Source organism: Stegostoma tigrinum, chromosome 7 (genome assembly GCF_030684315.1).
Source record: "Stegostoma tigrinum isolate sSteTig4 chromosome 7, sSteTig4.hap1, whole genome shotgun sequence".
Classification (NCBI taxonomy): Eukaryota; Metazoa; Chordata; class Chondrichthyes; order Orectolobiformes; family Stegostomatidae; genus Stegostoma; species Stegostoma tigrinum.
In genome coordinates, this window is record NC_081360.1 from 20,387,963 (window position 1) to 20,410,990 (window position 23,028).

The 23,028-nt window shown below is 40.5% G+C and overlaps 1 protein-coding gene across 1 annotated transcript in view; it reads right to left on the minus strand.

Annotated features, from left to right (window-relative positions):
• LOC125454327 (transmembrane protein 237-like) overlaps positions 1–22,706 on the minus strand; it is a 34,396-nt gene extending 11,690 nt beyond the window's left edge. Inside the window, exons 1-11 of the mRNA XM_059647644.1 lie at positions 22,650–22,706; positions 21,254–21,339; positions 20,170–20,183; positions 19,120–19,173; positions 16,490–16,603; positions 15,596–15,695; positions 13,333–13,484; positions 9,653–9,776; positions 8,157–8,348; positions 3,673–3,746; positions 1,634–1,730 (exon numbers count right to left, since the gene is read on the minus strand). Of these exons, the coding sequence (XP_059503627.1) occupies positions 1,634–1,730; positions 3,673–3,746; positions 8,157–8,348; positions 9,653–9,776; positions 13,333–13,484; positions 15,596–15,695; positions 16,490–16,603; positions 19,120–19,173; positions 20,170–20,183; positions 21,254–21,339; positions 22,650–22,706 (1,064 nt within the window). The remainder of the gene's footprint in view (positions 1–1,633; positions 1,731–3,672; positions 3,747–8,156; positions 8,349–9,652; positions 9,777–13,332; positions 13,485–15,595; positions 15,696–16,489; positions 16,604–19,119; positions 19,174–20,169; positions 20,184–21,253; positions 21,340–22,649) is intronic.
• Positions 22,707–23,028: the final 322 nt, after the last annotated feature.

The following is a 23,028-nucleotide window of genomic DNA, read 5'->3' on the forward strand; positions in this document are numbered from 1 at the left end:
CCATTGAAGTGCCATTGTTCTGTTCCGTTCTTAATTTATATGGTCCAATCTGTCATTGTGGGTAGTTCTATTTCCAGTTTTGGTCCAAAGTTTTATATGGATGGGGTCTATGTTTGTTTATGGCACTAGTGATTGAAAACCAAGCTTCTAGGAATTCTCATGCTTGTCTTTGTTTTGTTTGTCCGAGTACAACTACATTGTTCTAGTTAAATTGATGTTCTTCTTTGTCAGAGTGAATACAAAGGACGGAGAGTTGGTCATGCCATTTTGCTGCCATTTGGTGTTCATGTATCCTCACGGTGAATTTCCTGCCTGTCTGTCTAATGTATTGCTTCTCACAGTGGCTGCATGGTATTTTGTATATCATGTGTCCTGCTCATTGTGGACACAGGGTCTTTTGTCTTTGAGAGTAGCTGGTGAAGTGTGGCTGTTAGATTGTGTGCTATTATTACAAGAGGTTGTAGGAGTCTTGTAGTCAGTTCTGATATGCATCTAATATAGGGTCGGGCAGCTAGTGTGTTGAGTCGTATAGTGCCTTCTTGGTGTTGTTTATTTGTCAGGCAACGGTGGATGAAGTTGTTAGGATACTCATTGTTTTCAAAGAGTTTGTACAGGCGTTCCTCTTCGTTCTTGCGCAGCTCCGGGGTGTTGCACTGTGTTATCCCTCATTTAAACAGAGTCTTGACACAGCTGTGTTTATGGAAGCTGGGGTGGTTACTGTTGTAATTCAGGATTTGGTCTGCATGTGTAGTCTTTGTGTACACACTGGTAAAGATTTCACTGTTGTTCGTTCGTTCCACCATTATGACTAGAAACTGGAGTTGATTGTTGTTCTCTCCCCTGCTGAACATGCTGTTAATAGGGTGGTGTGTTTCTTCTAACTTTGCTCGTTTAATGATCACGAAAGTATCATCCACGTATCTGACCCGTCGTTTTGGCTGGATCTAGGAGAGGACTGTGTGTTCAAGTCTTTGCATAACCGCTTCCGCTATGATACCCAAGGTGTGTGAACCCATGGCTGTCTCATTAATTTGTTCATATGCCTGGTCATTAAAGACAAAGTGCATGTAAGTCATAGGTCTACAAATTTCAGCATATTGTCCTTGCTTATGGTTTCACTGGAGATGTGTGTTTTCGGACTGTCCAGTAACGCAGCTGGTGTCTCCTTTGCTAGTGTCATGTTGATAAAGGTGAATAGTGCTGTAATGTAATGTTGAAATGGATCCCATCTACATACCACTCTGGAGCAAAACCAGAACCAGAATCACACACCATGACAGACCAGACCATATAATTCAGAACAGAAAAGAACAACAGCACTTCAATGGAGGCTACACAGTACTGAAAAGGGGGGCAAAACGTTTGCATGTGACCCAGTCAGCTCAGCGAAACAACCAACAACTCCAGTGACAACGCAAGCTATGGATCTTCACTAAAACATTAAACAATCAGTGTGGCTTAAAAGAGTGCAGTATATAATAGGGAATTCTCTGAGGGGGCACACACTCATTACTGGTTCACGCACTGCTGTTCAAGGACTGAAAAGCCATTAGCACTTGTGGTAAAATAATCCTCCGTGTTTTATTATTCCATTAACACTGTTATAAGAGAACAGGTACAAACTACAACTTACCAAAGAGTGTAATTCAATTCTGCTGCGAATTGGTATCTGTTAAGTCTGTCACTGGGCATCTGCTGGCTCAGTGATAATACCAGAGCTATGAAGTACACTGCACAGACAGAAAACTGTATGAATACAACAAAACTGTTCATCATTACAGAAGTCTTATAGCCTTTTTAAAAAAAAGGGAGAAGAAAGACAATTTTAATTTCCAGTCTGTACTTGGTTAGATGGACTCCACCAGTGTACAATCAAGTCATTTAGAAATAATTGGCACAGAGAAAGGTATTTGGCCCACCGAGTCTGCGCCAGCTCAGCATATGGCAATTCAGTCAGTACTATTCCCCATTCTGTCCCTGTAGCACTGTAAATTTATTTTCTTCAATTGTCTATCCAACTTTCTTTTGAAATAATTGATCATCTCTGCTTCCACCACTCTCTTGAGAACGGAGTTCCACACCATTACTGTTGTGTCGGTTGTGTGGTTTTATCTGTAAAACCAAGAATATGCGTTCAAGTTGGATTGGTTGAGGCGGCAGCAAGGTTAAGAAATGTCTTCAATTTAGGCCTCTTCAGAACTCGATATTGTATGTTAACACTAAATACATGGTGATCTGATATATACCAGACTCTAAGCTTACTGTCCTGTTATTAAAAAACTATTCCCTGAACTCTATCAATCTTCTATCTCACTAACTAATCTGCTCAAATTGTGCTATTTATGTCTGGTTAGGAGCTGGACCATGACAGCATCAAGGTTGCTCCAGCATCCTAAAGCTTTATACAAGAATTACCATAAACAGCACAATATTCTTCCCTGCATATCTTCTCCAAAACCTTACATTTTTGTGCTTCTCTGGCCCTTGCGCCATCCATTAATGGGAACAGTTCTTCCTGGTCTACCTTAAATCAAACCTGTCATAATCTTGTATTCCTTGATCAAACGATCCTCTCGAGACTAAAATTTTATGTAAAGTCACCCTTCCCTGGAAATATTCCTGCAAATCTCTGCACACAATCTCAAGGGCCTTTATATTCTTCCAAAGTGTGGTCACCAGAACTGGTTGTAATACTCCATTGTGTCTAAGAAAATCTTTTTGTGTTCAGTGCCTTTTTATTAAAACCAAACATCCATTTAATTTTCGAAACAATTCTCTCAAAATGATCTGACACCTTCGAAGACGCACAAGGTTCACCCACATTCCTCTGTTCTTGCACACAATGTAGAACAGCGACAGTCAGACTCCATTTCCTTCTACTGTCCCTTATATTTCAGTGCTTTAAGTTCCACCTGTCATTTGTCTACCCATTCTGCTAATCTCATAAGGGCTACAATAACTGGTAAAAACCAAAAGAACTGCAGATGCCGTAAATCAGGAACAAAAACAAAGTTGCTGGAAAAACTCAGCATCTGTGACGGAAAGAAAACAGTTAACATTTCGGGTCCGGTGACCCTTCCTCAGAACGGAGCCGAAACGTGAACCGTTTTTTTTCCCCTTCACAGATGCTGCCCGACCTGTTGTGCTTTTCCAGCAATATAATAACTGTTCTCAGTGTCCTTGCAGCAGGGTGAGAGGAGAGATGAGTGCATTAAACAGGGCTACTGTTCTCAGACCAGTAACTCCTGCTGGAATGAAGTTATGACTGTGTTTGAACAGTCTCATGAGACTTCACGCCTTGACTTAAACAAGTAGGATGGACACACAAGTCAGGTGCTAGATGAAACTAGCAACTCTTAAAATTAGATACAAATGCACTAGCATAACCAAAAGCACAGTTTTAGGTTTAGCATCCCATTGGGAATTTTATTACTCAAGCTTCTCTGTTTTGGAGGATTAACATCCTTCAATTTACAAGTCAACAATAAAAAATGCTAATTGTGAACATTTAAATATCTATACAAAAAGTGAGATCCTGACAGACAACAGGTCAGCAACGAAGATAATAGGTGAGCAACAGTGTGATATGAACAGGAACAAAACATGCAAAAATACAAATATGAATATGCAAGAACTTTTTTTAAAAGGTAAGAGAGCAGTGAGAGTACTTACAGACAGAGGCCAATGCAGCAGGGTCCAGTGTTACAATTCTACGCACTGCCATTGGTGCATCAGCTACATTAAGTCTGGAGAGAACAGAGTAACAACAAAAAGGTTAAATGTTGATGAATGGATCTCATTGCTGTTTGATTCATAAACTAAATCAAGCTGTCTACAAGGACCAAATTAATACTTGCCTCCTTCCGAAATACACTCAGTACCCAGACCTATGGGCCTCATTTTCTCTTTACCAACTTTCTGAAGTAGCAGCTGGATCATTGTCACTTCTCTGTCTTTTTCCAGGTAGCTAATAGTGGCCAATCATTTGTCCAGCAGGATCATTCCAATGTTGGACTTGAATTTACTTCTCTGCTCAGATTTTTAGTGGAGCCACCAATAAAACCACGATTCCTGGATGTAGCAGCAGACTATCAACCAATGTTAATGAATATTTTATTCACTTGTACAATTGTGTCACTGGCAAGACCGTCATTCATGGTCCATGCCTAATGGCCCCTTCAGAATGCAGTGGTAACTCATTTTCTTGAGCTGCTGCAGTCCATCTGGGGTAGGTACACCCAAAGTGCTGTTAGCAAGATTGTTCTTAGATTTTGATCCAGCAAAAGAATGGCAATATACTACAATGCCAAGATGGTATGTGGCCTGCAGGGGAGCCTGCAGGAGGCAGAGGTACCATGAGGCTTGTGCCTTTGTAATTTTAGATGGTAGAAGTTGTGACTTTGGAAGGTGCTGTCAATGGAGGCACAGATAGTTGCTGCAGTGGATGATATGCATTTCTGCCGATAGTGGAGGGAATGAATGTTTAACATGGTAAATGTGGTACCAACAATCGCTTTGTCCTGGATGGTATGAAGTTTCTTGAGCGCTGTTTTAACCGTATTCATCCAAGCAATTATAAATTATTCCATCACAATCCTGACTCGTGCTTTGTACGTGACAGGTAAGTTATTGGGAAACAAAAGGGGAGTTAATCATGCAGAATTGCCCGTCTTTGAACTGGTCTTGTAGCCCAGTATTTATATGGATGGTCCATTAAATTTCTGACCAACAGTCACAGCTAGGATTTTGGTGGTGGGGAATTCAGTGACAGTTATAACATTGAATGTCAAAGAAAGGTGGTTAAATTCTCTCCTGTTGAGGATGGTCATTGCCCGGCACTTGTTCAACACAAATTTCCATGGCAACATCAACAAATAAAGTTGTGTCAGGTTCAAGTTCAACGTGTGGCCTTGAATTTTCTATACATGGTCATGGTATTGCTTACAGTGCCATCCAGCAGCCTTCAGTGGAAAGTGTTGGCCAACTATCCACAAAGCAGGAACACAATGCAGATCTTACATCATGTGGGAATAGTGTTCGATGAATTCCGAACTTGTGTGAGATGCTGATGATAGTTTATAATATCTGAAGTTAAGTTGTTTTATGTTAAATGCAGGAACAACTGCTTCATTGTGGTGGGAGGATGTTCTGTCTCACTGGAATTTACCCAATTTTGCTGAGTCTCAGGGAAAAGGAGTGGGAATGGAGGTGTTTGGGGGCAGGGTGAAAACATGCAGGCAAGACCTTGAAGTTTAGGATCAGAGATGGTCACATACATTCCAGACCAGAAAATAGTTTTTTCAGAAGATACTTTGACAGATTACAATCATTCTGAAGAAGTTCTGGTGGATTTGTTGAGCCAAATACGTAGGCAGCATCTCTAATCAATCAACCATGTTTTAGCAGCTTTATTGATTATTTTCCCCTCTGATAATCCTTAGGTTCTCTCAGCTCGTGTAGATTTTTATGATCTGTTTCTTTTCAATCCGTGGCACTGGTAAAGATTGAGACATCCTACTGTTATGGTGTTTCAAATCTGGTATCCTCAGGATTGAGGTCGAAACGAATATATATTTATTTTCAGATTTTGGGTCAGGCAGCACACGCTGTGGACAGTGTCGATCAAGCTGGGTTGGGTGAGGTCAGGTGACACTTGGTGTGCAGATAAGGGTGCAAGTAACTAATCTAGACCCACACCTTGCCAATGCAGAACCAAAGCTTGACTCGGTTAACTTAAAAAAATATTTTTTAGAATTAGAATCGACACATGAAAGATTGTGAACATCTGGTTTTTAGACACTGCGAGTTTTGGGGTAGCCGGATCTGAGGAACTCTTATCTGTACATGAAGGATTTGGAAGAGAAGAAACTGGATGCTACACGGGTTTAAGAGACAGTGTGTGTGAGAGAACTGGCTAGTACTGTCGTTCCCACCGATTGACAGGATCCTACTTCCAGGTGAAGTAAAGATAACAGATTGGCTGGCATTAGGTAGACTTACAATTCTCTGATGGTCTATGGACTCTTTAGTCACAGGTCTCACATTTGTATCATTTGATGGCTGCACGCACCAAAACAGTATTATATCAACACAGCGACAGCTAGCCAAAACAAAAATGCCACATAACCATTGGATTCTCAACAGTAAAGTTAAAACATTCAATGACACTGAAAACTGCTCAGTTGTTCCTAACCAGACTTCACAAGTAATAGATTTTAGATGCCAAATTTATAACTTAAACAAAAATTAACAATTTACTTAGAGATAGTAGGAACTGCCGATGCTGGAGAATCTTAAATAACAAGGTGTAGAGCTGGATGAACACAGCAGGCCAAGCAGCATCAGAGGAGCAGGAAAGCTGACATTTCCGGTCTGGACACTTCTTCAGAAAGGTTTATTTATTTATTTATTTATTTTATTTATCTTTTTAAATTCATTTGTGGAGTGTGAGCACCGCTGGCTGGTCAATATTTACTGCCCATTCCTAGTTAGCCTTGAACATGTGGGGAGATGAGCTGCTTTCTTGAACTGCTACAGTCCACTTGCTGCAGGTTGACCCACAATGTCCTTTGGGAGACAATTCCAAGATTTTGACCCAGCAACAGTGAAGGAATGACAATATATTTCCCAGTTAGGATGGTGAGTGGCTTAGAAGGGAAATTGCTGGTAGCGGTGTCCCCACGTGCCTTCTGCCCTTGTCCTTCCAGATGGAAGTGGGCAGAAGTTTGGAAGATGCTGTCAAAGGATCTTCAGTGAATTTCTGCAGTGCATCTTGTAGATTGAACGCATTGCCGCTACTGACCATCAGTGGTGGCGGGAGTACATGCTTGTGGATGTGGTGTCAATCAACCAGGCTGCTTTGTTCTGGTTGGCGTCAAGCTTCATGAATGTTGTTGGCGCTCCACACATCAGGTAAACGGGTAGTACTCCATCACATCCCAGACTTATGCATTGTACGTGGTGGACAGGCTTTGGGGAGTCAGGACAAGTTACTCGCTGCAGAATACCTAGCTTCTCACTCGTTCTCGTAGCCACTATAGTTAGGTGGCGTGTCTAGTTTCTGGTCAATGACACTTACGGGAGATTGACAGTGGGGGGTTTAGTGATGGTAACATCATTGAATGTCAAGGAGTGATGGTTAGCTGCTGTTCAAAGTACAAAGTTGAATTCTTAACTTTCTTGAACTCTCAGTTCCAAACCAAAAATTAGAAAAATGAAAGAAAAATAGTGATGGGGTCAACACCACCAACAATACCAGCAAGATCTAGCATACTTACCTAGGCAACTGCAGTGGGTCCAGCTCAGCAGACAGGCAGAAGCAGATCTGTGCCACTTTCTGAAAGGACACCTGCAACTTACAGCTGATCTGAAAGTAGGTTTCACTTCCTTGCAAACAGTTCAGATCATAAAATGGGTGCCACCTTGTAACATCGCCTCACACTGGTAATGTCTGTCATTTCCTGCAGACCCACAGTTGCTCCACAGGCTTCTTTGTACCTTAGTCATCACCAACTTCTTTTTGACCAAACCCACCACTGGCAAAGTTCAGATACCTTCTGTGCTTTCCAAAAGTACAAGGAAGTTTTAATGGCCTTATTCCAAGATTTTCCTTTAATTGGTTATTTTTAAATGTAACCTATTTGGCTGTTACTAACAGTGCTCCCTGCTTTGAAACGTCCTTATAAAGTGATCCATAAGCTTTTCATGGAAAAGTGGATAAAACTAGCACATCTATTTCAAAGTTTATATAAAATGTGCTTCTCTATGAGTTACTCCCACAATATGGAGAAGTCATTACACATCTCATTGCCGTGTCGGAGGAATCACAGGCACTAAGCTCCCCCTTGGTCATTCAATGAGGAATCAGACACCGAGTGCGTGAATCACAAATCACAACTCACATTCTGTGATGCACATTCAGCAGTCAAGGTGCCCGTCGTGAAGACAACTGAGGAGATGTGCTTCTTCAAAAAATTTAGCCATATTGTTTCTCAATACCTGAACCACCCAAGAAAATGTTAACTGACATACAATCAGCGAATCAATTGCACACACACAACATTGGAAGCTGAATCATGTAGTTGAGCACATATTTTGGGGAATATTTAGGAGCTTGCGATGACTGAAAAATATCTATCCTTCCCTCATCTTGTTACCTGTCAAATGCAGAGACGGTGCTGATGGCAAGCAGCATGTACAGGAGACACTGTCCTGGGTAGACCAACAGGCTGTACTGTTGCAGTAGATTTGGGAGTTTAGATAAATCGTTGCCTGACAGTGCGTAAACTACAATGATATTCCAAACCATGTATCCAGCCAGAAACCCTTGTGAGAAAAGCCCAATTATCCTGTGGAGACAGGAAACAAAGTGGGTTATATACCTAGTGAGACATCGCAGATTTTGAAGAAAAATTTTTGAAATGAATCAGAAACACTGAGAAGACCCAATGAAGCAGCCATTGTGCTCCTGGTAAATGGTGTATTCCTTCATTTCAGGATTTTGGGATCAACATTATCTCTAGTCAATGGGTGTGGGATGTGGCTGTAGTACAAAGACCACCTAACTAGCAAATGCCTGCAGCAGGAATTGAAAGGGAAATTCTCAAACTGATGGGAACAAGGCAAAGGAACCCTTACCCTGCATAATGCTGTACCCGCCCTGCAAATTTTTATTGAAGCAGTGTAAAGAGATCTTACTGTATATGTAACCCATGATATTCTTTAAAATACTAAGTGAGTGTGAAAAATTGCGGCAGACTGATTCAATGTGAGGAAATGAGAGGTCATTCATTTGGATCCAAGATAGAAAAAACATTTTTTTTTCTAAATGTTGTGAAGCTTAGGAGCAGGGAACTGAAAAGAGATTTAGAGTCCTAGTACTGAAATCTCAAAATTACCAGACAGGTACAAATAATAATTGTACAAGTTAATACAATGTTAGCCTTCAACTCAACCTCGTTGTAATACAAAGTGGGGGGAATTATGTTTCATCGGTAGAGCGCTCTGGCTTGACTACATTAGTCGCACTGTGTTCAGTTTTGCTGGGAAAGATACATTAGCTTTAGAAGGGGTGCAGCCATATTCTGTGTGAATCATGAAGCCCGTGTTTGAAAAAAAAAGGACAAGTTCTAGTCATTTATCATATTGCTCGTAGGAGCAAACATACAATTTGGACAGTATGTTTCCTATGACATTACATTTCAAAAGTAGCAGCACAGCAATTTTGGAAACTGGAATGTTCCAAAGAAGGGTCATTGGACTTGAAATGTTAACTCTGTTTCTGTCTCCGTATAGCAAGCTGCCAGGGCTGCTAAGATTTTGCATCACTTTTCTGTTTTTATTTCAGATCTGCAGCATTCACAGTGTTTTGTTTTTACATTATTGTATAAAAGCAATTTTTTCTTTAAAATGGAAGCATCAGATAGTCTAATACCAGAGGACGATTAGCAACCAGGATTTGTCATTCATTTTTTGCAAACGTTATCAAAAGCCTAATAAGGCAAAGACAGGTACTCAGAGGAGTGGACAACTGGAACTCCCCAGTGAGAATTACCTGAATTGAAGAGCTAAAGTAATCTTGAGTGGAAAGAATTCAAATGACAATTCTCATTCCTGGTACAATTCACACTGTTGCCACCGCAGTTTCCCTTACCTGAATCCACGGTGTACCTGTAAAGAGACATCTCTGGTTGTCAAGGTGGGTCTGACCTCCATGTACACATCAACCTGCTCGGCAGATTTCTGTATCTCCATCCTGTCTGTGGCCTGAAATCGGCCTGTAGAAGCAATGTATAACATTTTAAAATAAGACAGCACAGCATTCACCACTTTAGTGGGGAACTCACAGGAGAAATCCAGCATTTGTTTCTGATCCTGGATTTCCCTTGAACAGTGACTTACCAGGCCACTTCAGAGGACAATTACGAATCAACCACATTGTGGTGGGTCTGGAGTCACATGTTGGTCAGGCCAGGTAAGGATTTTCTGACAGATTCTCTTTCCGAAAAGACATTGGTGAACCAGAAGATTTTTATTACAACCAATGGTAGTTTCATACCACCATAACTGAGACTGGCTTTATAATCCAAACTTTAGAATTGAAATTAAATATCAATCTGCCATAGTGGGATTTGAACCCATGACCCCAGGTCATTTGCTTTAGCCTCTGGATTATTAGTCTAGTGACAGTATAACAATGCCATCACCTCCTCTATCTTAGGAGGGAAGAGAGAAATTCTGCTGAACTCCCGCATATCTTTGCACAGAAGCTTTTGGTGTCAGTTTATGTAATTACCCTCTGGGTAGAAGTCAGAAGAATTATCAACAGTTGTTTGCAATTATATTGCACTTTTAACATCCCAAGGCATTTGACAGCAATGTTATCAAATGTATATCAATTCTAGAAATACAGAAGAATCAATAACTCAGGTCAAAATCAATAGTCACAAACAAATGCAGGTTAATTAAGGAAAGCCAACATAGATTTAAGGGACAATTACATTTAACTAACGTGGAATATTTTTTAAGAAACAGTAATAGAGTATGATCAACAGGACCATACTGTTGATATCGTGTATACGGACTTCTAGAAAGCAATTGATACAGTGTCATACAACAGACTTGTGAGCAAAATTAGAGTTAATGCAAAAATTGGGAGAATAACAATATAGCAACAAACTGTTGAGTCAAAAGGATGCAAAATAATCATTTTTCAAGCTGGGTGAAGGTTTGTGAGAGCTTCCCAGGAGTCACTCTTAGGAGCCTTGCTTTTCCTAATATGCTCAGTGATCTAGACGTTGGCGAACAGGGCACAATTTCAAGATTTGCAGATGATACAAAATTGGAAGCACTGTAAACAGGGAGGAAGATAGTGCAGAACTCCAGAAGAATGTAAACAAGTTTATGGAGTGACAGGATACGCAGATCAAGTTCAATGCAGAGAAATATACTCTCTATAGTGTAGTAGAGGTAGGTTCAATGCAAGTAAATGAGAATTAGATGGTTATTTGAAAAGGAACAGCAAGCAATGTTATGAGGAGAAGGCAAGAGCACTCACTAAGTAATCTACTCATTTGGACAGCCAGTACAGGCACAATGAGCTGAATAACCTCCTTTAACACTGTAACAAATTTGAAATTCTATGACTGAGCCAAAAGACTTCAGGAAACGTGATCAAAGATTTGGCAAAACTGCTAGGTTTTAAAGAACACATTAAAAAAAGAGAAGAAAGGTGGAGTGGCTTAAGAAGTAAATTCCAGAGTCTAGACAACTGAAGGCACAGTTGCCAACGAAGGCATGAAGGAGACCAGGAATGTGTAAGAGACTAGAGGAATACAGAGGACTGGAGAAGGTTAAAAATCAGGATAAAGTAAAGCCAAGGAGAGATTTAAACACAAGGATGGGATTAAGCTTTCTCTCCTCAATAAAGAAACTGTATGCCTCATTGGGGTAGCTTGCGGATATCAAGATATTTAAGTCATAAAAACATTTTCAAAAATGATCAAAGTACCAAAGTCCCCAACGTCTGATAGATCCAGGTTAACAAGAAACAAGAAACAGGCAGGCTTTTATATTTAATAAGAACTACTATTTATTACAAATAAATAGATTCTAACCACAGGTAAAAGATGATGAGCTGTTGACATATAATTTTATTAGTTAAAACTCTTAAACCCCTCCACCTTCTGAAAACTCTCCACATACAGACAAATACATCTGTGTTAAGCTGGAGGAAAATAAAAAGTGCTGGGGAAGCAGTTCAAAAGTAAGATCCTTCTTAGGATCCTATAGGGGTTTCCTTTTGTTTCCCAATTCCTTCAATTCTTTGATATTTTCTTTCAAGTTATTTCACTTCTTCACAGGAGGCACAGAGTAATTGGTTCATAAACGATATGTCTCTGACTTCTCGGTTAAAAGCAACAGCTCACGGCAACCAGCAGAAGAGAACAACTGGCTTTCTTTAGCTCTGGTTATTTTCGTCAGAAACACACACACACACCATCTCCTTTCCCAGCGGTCTGAGGGCTTTTTACTGTATTGTTTACACTCAGGTTCAGCTACCTAGGAACTAATCCAATCATTGCTGACAGGCTGATGGCCTTTGGCATCCACAACTGGTCTCAAGTGCTCAAATGAGTCAGCAACTTGGATGAATTTCACTGTGTACATGCCTCAGAGCTGTGGTATCTATTTACACCTTTCCCTCCACAGCTTGCAAAGTAATACTGCAAACATGACCCAAAATGAGTTTCAGTAACACACTAAGTCCTTTACTGTAAGACAGTCCTTTTCCCAATTTAGTTCACAATCAAAAATAAAGTAGGTTAAAAAGATTGCAGAGATAGTAGGAACCGCTGATGCTGGAGAATCTGGGATAACAGGGTGTGAAGCTGGATGAACACAGCAGGCCATGCTGTGTTCATCCAGCTTCACACCCTGTTATCTTAGAATAAAAAGATATGGTTTTTACAATTTTGCTGCCTAAATCGCTCTACACAAGGCTACCGGACACCTTATTGCCCTTCGAGTGCGTTTTCCAACAACAATACTATTGTTTTAATCCCTTAGTGGAACTGTTACCAAGGGTTGTAGTTCTTTGTTTTTGCTTCTACAACCTTCTTCATATTGTTGTTATGAATCACAGAAACCACAAAGAGAGTGACAGAAATGAACACTAAAAAATTTGGAAAATCAAAAAACAATTAAAGTGAAGAGAAATTATTAAATTAAGTTCAATATTTCCTAACATTAAGTTATCAAGGAATACAAAGCGCAGCAGCAAAACACCACAAATTAATACCCAACAGGAAACAGTGAGTAAGATGGGTCTTGATTCTTTTATTAAAGAGGTCGTGGGATTACCTTGTCTTGGAGGTTTTTAAGTAAGGGTTTGACAGGGTAAACATAAGAAAAATAGTTCCACTTTTGAGTAAGACCAGAAATAGCTATCATAAGTAGTCACTAAATAAACCAACAGGATGTTGGGAAAAGTCCTCTTTCCCAAACATCAATAAGATAAATAAGGAATAAGTGAGGTGAAGAGCACAAATGCATTCAAGGATACAACAGATACACACAGGGAAGAGAAGTGAATGGAAAGACTTGCAGATCGGATTACATGAAGATGGGTAGCAAAAGATTCACATGGAGTGTAAATACCGGCATGTACCAGTTGAGCCAAATGGTGTATTCCTATGTTTGAATACTACAAATCCTCAGTCCTTTCTATAGGTTTGTTTGACACAGTATTTATGGTTCCTCAAACTTTCCCAACACCCACCTCTCTCCTCGAATACCCAATGGTATCCATTGAGAACCAGTACAATTACTTACGGCTTCGTTCCAGGAAGACTTTGTCCACAGGCTGGCTCGAACAAGCTGATATGGCAAAAATAGGACCTCTGAGCTGGGGAGCCTGCCCCTCACTGATAATGTCTTCTTCTTCCACTTCAAGCTCAGTACTGTAACCAGCAGGTCGTGTTCTCCTGTTTGTTATTTTAAACAAGCTGCATTAGAACAATTTTTTTAAACATCATTTCACAAAGTAAACAAAAAAGGGAAGATCACGCAATGAAAGGTTGTCAATCACCGTGAAGATAACTGAACTGGTTAATAAGGAACCAAGCAATATCAATCTTGGGCCATCCCTGGTCTTCACCACGCTCATCGCCATAACTTCAAGGGCAATTCGGGATGAGATTCCCATCTCATCCTGTGCATTCTGCCTTTTCAAATTATAATTCCTGAGTAAATGTCTTGATTAAACCTGCCTTCCTCACACTGCTAGTCATATTCCAGGTCCTAAATCACATACTGCATGAAAAGGTTTCTCTTCGTGTTCGTAATCCTTCATATATTAAATGTATATAAGGTTTTGGAATAGATCTGTAGCTCGGGTCGTGCACGTTGAGGTTGGTTGGCTCGTCGAGCTGGTTTGTTGTTCTGCAGATGTTTCGTTACCATGCTTGGTAATATCCTCAGTGCAGCCTCCAATGAAGCGTCGCCGTGTTTTCCCGCCTGGCTTTTAAATTCTGGGGTCTGTTGAGATGGATTGCCTCACCTCTGGTTTTCCTTTGTAGTGGAATGTATGTGGGGTCGAGTTCAATGTGTTTGTTAATAGCATGCTTCGTGCAGTGCCATGCTTCCAGGAATTTTCATGCTTGTCTCTGCCTAGCCTGTCCCAGGATCTTGGTGCTGTCCCAGTCGAAGTCGTGGTTCTCCTTGTCCATGTGGATTGAGATGAGTGAGTATTGATCGTGTCGTTTTGTAGCCAGTTGTACTCATGTTGTTAGTTTCCTTCCTGTTTGTCCAATGTAGTGTTTCTCGCAGCCTCAGCAGGGGATTTTGTAGATGACATTGGTCCTGTCCATGGTGGGGAGTGGGTCTTTAGTTCAGGTGAGCAGTTGTCATAGGGTTGACATGGGCTTGTGTGCCACTCTGATGCCCAGCAGTCATTGGAGTCTTGTGGCAAGCTCTGACGTGTTCCTGATGTAGGATAGTGTGATGAGTGATTCGGGGTGCATAGAATCTTTCTGATGCTGTTCATGTCGGCATCTTCTGACCCAGTTCTTTGGATATCCATTATCCTTGAAAACCTGCTTTGTGTTGTTGCCCTTTCAAATAGTGTTCACGAAGGGCACATTGCAGCAACATGGAACTACGCCAACAGGAAGAAGAATACTTCTTCCAGGTTTTCAAGGATAATGGATAACCCTACGACAACTGCTCACCCAAAGTAAAGATCCACTCCCCGCCACGGACAGGAGCAATGTCATCTACAAAATCCCCTGCAGAGACTGAGAGAAACACTACATCGGACAAACAGGAAGGAAACTAACAACAAGAGTACATGAGCACCAACTGGCTACAAAAAGACACGACCAATACTCACTTGTCTCAATCCATACGGACAAGGAGAACCACAACTTCGACTGGGACAACACCAAGATCTTGGGACAGGTTAGGCAGAGACAAGCACGTGAATTCCTGGAAGCATGGCACTCCACGAAGCATGCTATTAATAAACACATTGAGCTGGACCCCACATACATTCCACTATGAAAGAAAACCAGAGGTGAGGCAATCCATCTCAATGGACCCCAGAGTTTAAAAGCCAAGCGGGAAAACACAGCGACGCTTCAGCGGAGGCTGCACTGAGGATATTACCAAGCATGGTAATGAAACATCTGCAGAACAACAAACCAGCTGGACGAGCCAACCAACCTCAATCAAATGTGTTATTTTGTTCTTGACCCTTCCACCATTTTCTCCCCATCTAGTCTGTCTGGATCCCTCATGATTTTGAATACCTTGGAACAAATCTCTACTGAACCTTTTCTCCAAGGAAAGCAGTCCCAATTTCTCCAACCAGTCTACATAACTGAAGTTCCTCATCAAGAGAATGGAACCATTGTCATGAATCTTTTCTGCATCCTCTCTAATGCCTTCACATTTTTTAAAATTGGGCACAATAGTCCAGCTGAGATTGCAGGGTTGTTTTGTACAATTTTAACCTAACCTCCTTGCTCTTGTTTCTTTATGTCCTTAATAATGAAGCAAGACCTAAAACAGGACTTTAATTAGTAATAACATTCACTTGGTTCTCTTCTTGATTTTCCGAGTAACTTCATCATCCGGTCCAGTGTAGAAATTGCACACGTCAGAGGCATTCTGCTGGGTGAAGGAGGTTTCCAATTCTATAACAAAGAATAAGTTTACAAATAGACACTTGCAGTGATCTTGTTTATTTTTCAGCACTCTAATCTGAAACTCGTCTATGCTAAAAAGAACTGGTGGAGGAATAAAACCAAAAGAACTGCAGATGTTGCAAATCAGGAACAAAAACAGAAGTTGCTAGAAATGCTCAGCAGATCTGGCAGCATCTGTGAAGAAAAAAATAAGAGTTACTGTTTCGGGTCTGATGACTCTTCCTTAGAGCTCCTCAGAACTGGTGGAAGAGTACACTGGCTGGTGCAACAATCATAAACACACCATGGGTTTTGGATTCATAATAGTCATCAGAACCTGCACATGATACTGGTGTATAGGGATATGTGTATGGAATGGAAAGGAGTGAGAATGCAGCAACATGAACCCACACCTGGCATATAGGCATGCAACAACTGACACCCGGAACAACTGTAAAAGACCAGACAAAATGCCAATTCAGCCCCTTTTTACTATATTCTTGAACCACGCAACTCTTTTTCTGACCTCATCCTCCAACCCAATCGACTCAGCTCCACACAAAATCCCACAAGCCAGCCCATCTACATGGTCATTTTATGCTCATAACAGAATATACTTGTAAGCTAGGGGAAAATTCTAGAAAATTGCAGTTGATTGACACCCACTTAACTGAAAGTGCACTTAAGTGGGCAGCAGTATGCTGAAATCCAAGAATATAGCTGTAATTATTTCAATGCAAATCAAAATCTGCACTCCAAGTACATACAGACGCTACAGTTCAGAGGAACTTGACTGTACTCACCAGCTGATAGCTTTTTTTTCTTCTTTTTCTTCTTAGGAGCAGTACCCTGAAGATCTGGGGTAAGGGGTTCTATACTTTCAGAATGGCATCGCCCAGTTGAAGTCACCAGTGTGTCTGAGGGGCAAAAGTGACAGACAAGGGTCAAATAAGATGCAACACTATTTCACAAACCAATGACTCTATCACTGTGTTGAGAAGGTTATGCCGAGGGTGTTGATTGGGAAAGTGCAGACAGGGTTGCAGTCTTTACTGAATTAGCAACTTTTAGCTGTGCTGGCACTGAGGGCTGAACAACTGTCCTCAGCTTAAACCAAGCAAAGTCAAATCAGCCAGGGCCCTTGCTCCTGTGAACAGAATTGAGCTCTTTTCTGTGTAATTGCATACTTATAAGCTCACTGGTTGAGAACAGGTGGGGGACAAAGAAGCATATTGGTGCAAGATTCAACGCCAAAGGGCAGGAAGATTTCAAAGACAAAATACAAGTAAATGCAGGTAATCATTATTACTCTCAATCCTCTCACGTCTGTAATATTTAGTGAACACTCTGCAGTGCTCCAAAATATAACACCACTATAGCTCAAATTGAGCTTTTAATCTGTTACTTATCAAATTCAACATCATTTTCTGCTGCGTGTCATAGGAAGAGTACAGGCTTTGTTCAACCAGCCTGCACTTGCAAAACTCAAAACATCTACAGTTAGCTATCTGCGATTGGGCATCACTTTTTGATGAATCTTGAGTTAACAGCTACATTAGCATTTATATTGAGATATTTAGTCTAACTCGTAACCTGGCTTATTTACATTGCTGGAAGTGATATACATATTCAAATGCAGAGATTTGGTCTCTACAAATAAAAGAAGTACGTTAAAGCATTGCACTTCCTTTTTACCTGAAGAATGGGGAGCCTATAGCTCTCGACACCAACACCTTGATAAATCACCATTAAATCAACATACCTTTTCTCCTATTGCATAAATTGTTGCGATCATTTAAAATTTGGCATACTTGTATTTGTCCTGATGAGTGCAAGACAAAATTCTACAGCAACTGTACTTCTTAGAAATATTTAAAGATCACTTTAAATCAAAATATTTAAATTATCAGAACAAAACAGCTTTGTGCGACTTGATACAGTCATGCATTGACTGACTGAAATTCTGAGGAATCTGAGTGTAGGTCATTGCAGAATAGACACTTGGATAAAACATTTCAAAGCCAAACTTAGAGAACAAGTATTTATACTTCAATTAACATGTAATTTGTAAACATTAATATTTCAAATACTATCTGTACCCAAATACAGTCTTGAAAGGTGACTTAATAGAGAGATACAAGATGATCAGAGGATTAGATAGGTTGGACAGTGAGAGTCTTTTTCCATGGATGCTGATGGCTAGCACGAGGGGACATAGCTTTAAATTGAGGGATGATAGATATAGGACGGAAGTCAGAGGTAGGTTGTTTACTTAGAGAGTAGTAAGGACGTAGAATGCCCTGTCTGCAACAGTTGTAGACTTGCCAACTTTAGGGCATTTAAATGGTCATTGGATAAACATATGGAGGATAATGGAATTGTGTAGGTTAGATGGGCTTCAGATTGGCTTCACAGGTCAGCACAACATCGAGGGCCAAAGGGCCTGTACTGCACTGTAATGCTATATGGTCTATTCCAGGCATGAATAGATGCTTTTTATAAGTAGACACAGTCTCGTGGGTACTGTTTTTTTAAAATAGGGAAATGGCACTGGCTTCCACAGTTGTATAATGAAAGTCAACAAAAATTTGAACTTAACAACAATTTTGGGAGTAAAAATCAAAAGTAAGGATAAAAGGTAACTTAAAACAGTCAGGGAACAGCTGTTAAAGCCAAATAAAAGGGACCAGTTAATGAAGACAAATTAAATATCCCGTAAGCAATATGCACAGCATCCGAAATATTACGAGGTGGGGAGGAAATGGGACACACGGGGATTACTAAAACAAATCTGGCAATTTTGCATGACATAACATATTGAGGAAGCACAGTAAAGGAAAAATGAGGTGTCAGGTAGCTGTATTAATTAGAAATAATGATAATAGAAAAAAGGACATAACTAAACATCAAGATTGAAACAGTACCATGAAGCATTAAAATAAATGAGGAAGATAACAAGAGATTAATCACACTTCTGGGGTTATTCTAAAGACATGTCCCCAAAAACATGTAAACAAATCAATGAAGTAAGTAAACAATACAGACCAAATCGTGAGACGTTTCAACTATTCCAACTAATTTAGACAGCACAGTGAAAGAGGAAAACTCAGCAGAGCTTCTATAGTGTCAACAGAACTCCTTTCTTACCGAGGTGTAAAAACTCAAGATGGGAATCGCCACTGAAAAACTACTGCTAAATTAATCTGAGCAGACAAGAGAACAAAGTTTAAGGAAACATCTAGGCAACAGTGATCACAATAGAATAAGGCTTAAAGTAATGATTGAGAGAGACAGAGGGAGAAGTAAGAGACTGGAAAAGACAAATAATAAAAGGATGCAGTTGAAACTAGTAAATAAAAAAATAGAAAACCAGTGACATGATTGCACCTGTCACCAGCTGTAACAGATGCAGATGGACCTTTGTGGAACTTACCTACTCCATTGCTCGCATTAGATTTTTTCTTTCTAGCCTTGTTTATAGGTACATCTGTAATGGAGGCAATAAAGACAATGCAGCCGGTTGCTAGTCACCAATAGAAACACGAACAAGGACAAACATGCAATGTTCACAAGAAAAAGTATCACATTAGAATAAAGTTCTCCCTGTCCACCATCATAGCATATTGGATATTTTTAAAAGTAACAGTTTCTTTAAGTTTAAACTATGAAACACTGTTCAATTGTGCTGGCTTACGACAGACTGTGTTCAGCAATACGCAAACATGTTTGAGCAGAAACTTAGGTAAGAAAATTAAACAGTATCAGTAAAAATTCAGCTGTCTGGCAGGGATGATCCAGACAAAGTGAAGCTAGCAAACACGTGATGGTGATCTGTTAATTAAGCGATAATTGGATAAGAGGGGTTTCTTGTGGAACAGTGATAGTGTCCCTCTCTCTGAGCTAGAAGGCCCTGAGTTCAAGTCTCACCTGCTTCAGAGGTGTGTAATAACATCTCTGAACAGGGTGATTTTAAAAAAAAATTGGGTGAGAACTTGACTGGGTGTATTTACATAGAAGGAACATGTAATCAATGGTGGTGAAGTTGTCAGTGGCAAATCAGAATAAAAATCTGACGAGAAAAGCATATGCTGGACTCATCTACTATTTAAAATAAACAAATTAAACAAAATTAGTGTCAACAACCCTGAAGGCACACTAACTAAAGTAAAAACTCTGAAGGAAGCTTACTAAATTCAGATTAAAAGATCGTTTTGCAGGATAATGATGCCTCTCAATCTGGTCCCTGTCTAAACAGCGTTCAATATCTGGTGTTCAACAACCATGATTATTGCATGCAGTTCTGTTCTTAGCTGGTGCACAAATTATCTGCAACCATCTGCAGCAATAGCTGGACAGAAAACAGGTGCAGCAGTTCCTTTGTCCACCAGTTATTAAATAACCAATTCACTTAACAAGAACTGTCAATAAAATAACAAGTCATCACAGACATCTGTGGGAGGACTGGTTAAAATTAAAGGCTTACCTTTGACTTTGGTGCTTCAGGTCCATCAGCCAAGAGAAAGAAAATAAACAAGGTAAGCATACAGACACAGTGTAAAACATTAACTAAACGAAAAACCAACAAATGTCCTCCTTTATCAGAGAACACCTCAACTCACAGGTCTTGTCTATATTCATCAATATAACTTATTCAGAATATCACCATATCATTCCATCCCGTGTCCTTCCAGGTGCTCATCTAAATTCTCCTTGGCCCCTCCAGTTCAATGTTTCTCCCTATGTGTCATATACCACAACTGGATTAGGTACTGAGCAAACAGGGACTTTTGATTTTCCTTCTTACTCCTAAGTTCATCATTTTCTAACCATTCCCCTGGGATTTGAATCTTAACAGATGTAAACAACTGCACTCTATCAACTTTTTCAATTATCTTCACAATCTTGAAAACTTGAACCAGAGCATCTCAAAACATCACCTTTTGCTTCTCCCTTTGAAAGACAATAACCTCTTACTACAGCAAGTACTACACATCTCCAAATAGATCCAAGACAGCAATTCTCAGAGCAACAACATTATTTTCCTTGCATTTGAGCTACCTGCTAACGGAACCCGTAGCCTTTTCTTTCTTCTGCAACTAATAGGATGGTCAGACATAACTTCCATTTATCTCCAAAAGGAGGCTGAGTCATTATGCTGGAGTTATAATTTGTCATCAACAACAGCAAAATATTTCCCAGTGATTACAGTTTGGATTTCTGGCTTCTTGAATTCTCTGCCTGGAGAGAAATTCAACGCACATGCAGCAGGACCTGCAACACAGGCAGGATAAGGAGGCAGGTTGCAAATCTGCCTCAGTCAAAACAAGGATTAAACCCCATGCTGTTGGCATCAAGCACGCCGATCTGTCCTTTCCAAGGAGTGCACACTGGCGTGAGAACATGTATTTTTATGTATATGATGTAGTCTGGAGTTACAGACAATGACTACAGAGTCTCTATTTCTTTCCATCACACAGCTTTCGAGCAATACCATACAACCTTTGTGCTGTCTGTCAGAAGCATATATGGATTGATACGCAACCGATTTGGCCAAATTATAAAATTACCTTCTTTGGCCATTGAGTCCTGGAGTCTGATTTGAGCCTGGAGCTCCTGGCCCAAAGGCAGATATGTTGCCCACTGGACCACAAGTCTTCCATGAGTTACCACATACTGAAATTTTAAATTCCTTGCATCTTTCTCTTCTTCAATCCTGAAGCCTCTGATTCTTGTTGTGGTACAAGGAATCATGGTTACAGACTGGCCAATCTTGTCTCATCGAAGTGGTAATACAAGCTGGTGGCACAGTCAACTATCATACAGTCAACCTTACATAGCATCCAGCTGGGATTAACAGATGGACAGTTAGAAACAGGAATCATGAATCATGCTTGATTTCCCTGCTGCCACCAACACTAGGCAAAAATATTTATAACAACACCCTCCTGTTGCACATAATGGCAATGCTCCAGGTGATCCTGCAACTACCAGAAACTGAGGTTGTGATCTTCTACGTAACTCCACAGTCATATTTTTAAATTCATTTAACAGATCCAGGTTTTGCGGGCTGAATATTGGCCAAACCTAACTGCCCTTGAGAAAGTATGGTTGGCTGTCTTATTGAAACACTACTGTCCATGGTGTTTAGATGCTGCCAAACTATACTCGTGGATGTAAGTTCCAGGATTATAATAATGGTTTCCTCTCATCAAATTCCACCACTAGTATAAAGAATATTCAAGTTCAGTCACAGGAAAGAATTAATGTATTCAACTATCTTTGAGCAAAGGGAAAAGATACCAAATCACAAATGTAGAAAAAATACATTGTTGTATTTCATATCACAGAACTGAACTCCCAACCCATGACCCAACAGCCAGCCCACTTGTCCAGCTAGCCCACAATTATAACCTGCTTCCCGGCTCGCCAACACCCTGCTCATTATCCATTCACCCAACACCTGGCCCACTGCCCAGCTAGTCACCACCCAGCCTGCTACCCACCTAACACATAGCTCACAGCAAACTAAGACTCAGCCCACTCTTCAGCTAACTAACTTCAGCTAGCTTCCAACCTATGCAATACACAGTGCATTCCTAACCCACCTCACTATCTACCTAACCAATACCTATCATGTAGCAACACTACCCAATAGTTCAGCCATTTCAACTCAGCATCAGTACTTAACAGCCCTAATACTAAACACAGTCTCAGTCTCACAACCCAGCAGCCTGACCGCCAAGCCAATCCTACCAACGCACTCCAACAGCCCAGGACCAGCCATTGACATGCTACTCAGTGATCCTGTATTCTGTTCCACTGCCCAACCTCCACTAAAATTAGCCACCCACCACAGATCTAAAATTTACCAAAATATTTACCATCACAGTATCACATTTTTGTTACTCTCCAGTTGCAGAGGGCAGTGACACACAACTGTAGCTCCATTCTTAGCAGTCTTACCTTGGCACTGGTGGAAGTGCACGTGGTGGGCGCTGAAATAAAACCACAGAAAGTCATCGTCAATATCAAGGATGACACCATTACACAGTATGCATGCCACTGTCAATTCCTGACTCAAATCAACCATCTGAAGGCTGTCGGGGGCATTCTGTCACAGTTCCTGACACAATCATTATGACACCCCGAGGCCACAATCCAGGCTGATATTATCAAAGACGTGCTTTTCCAGATGTAACATGAAACTGCAGCTCTATTTGCCCTCAGAAGGGCATAAATGATCCTGTTTGAATAAAGGAGCCCTTTCTTGTTACAGCCAAAATTTATTATTGAAACAACAGGTCCATAAACAGTTTTTCTGATCGTATATTGCATTTTTTGT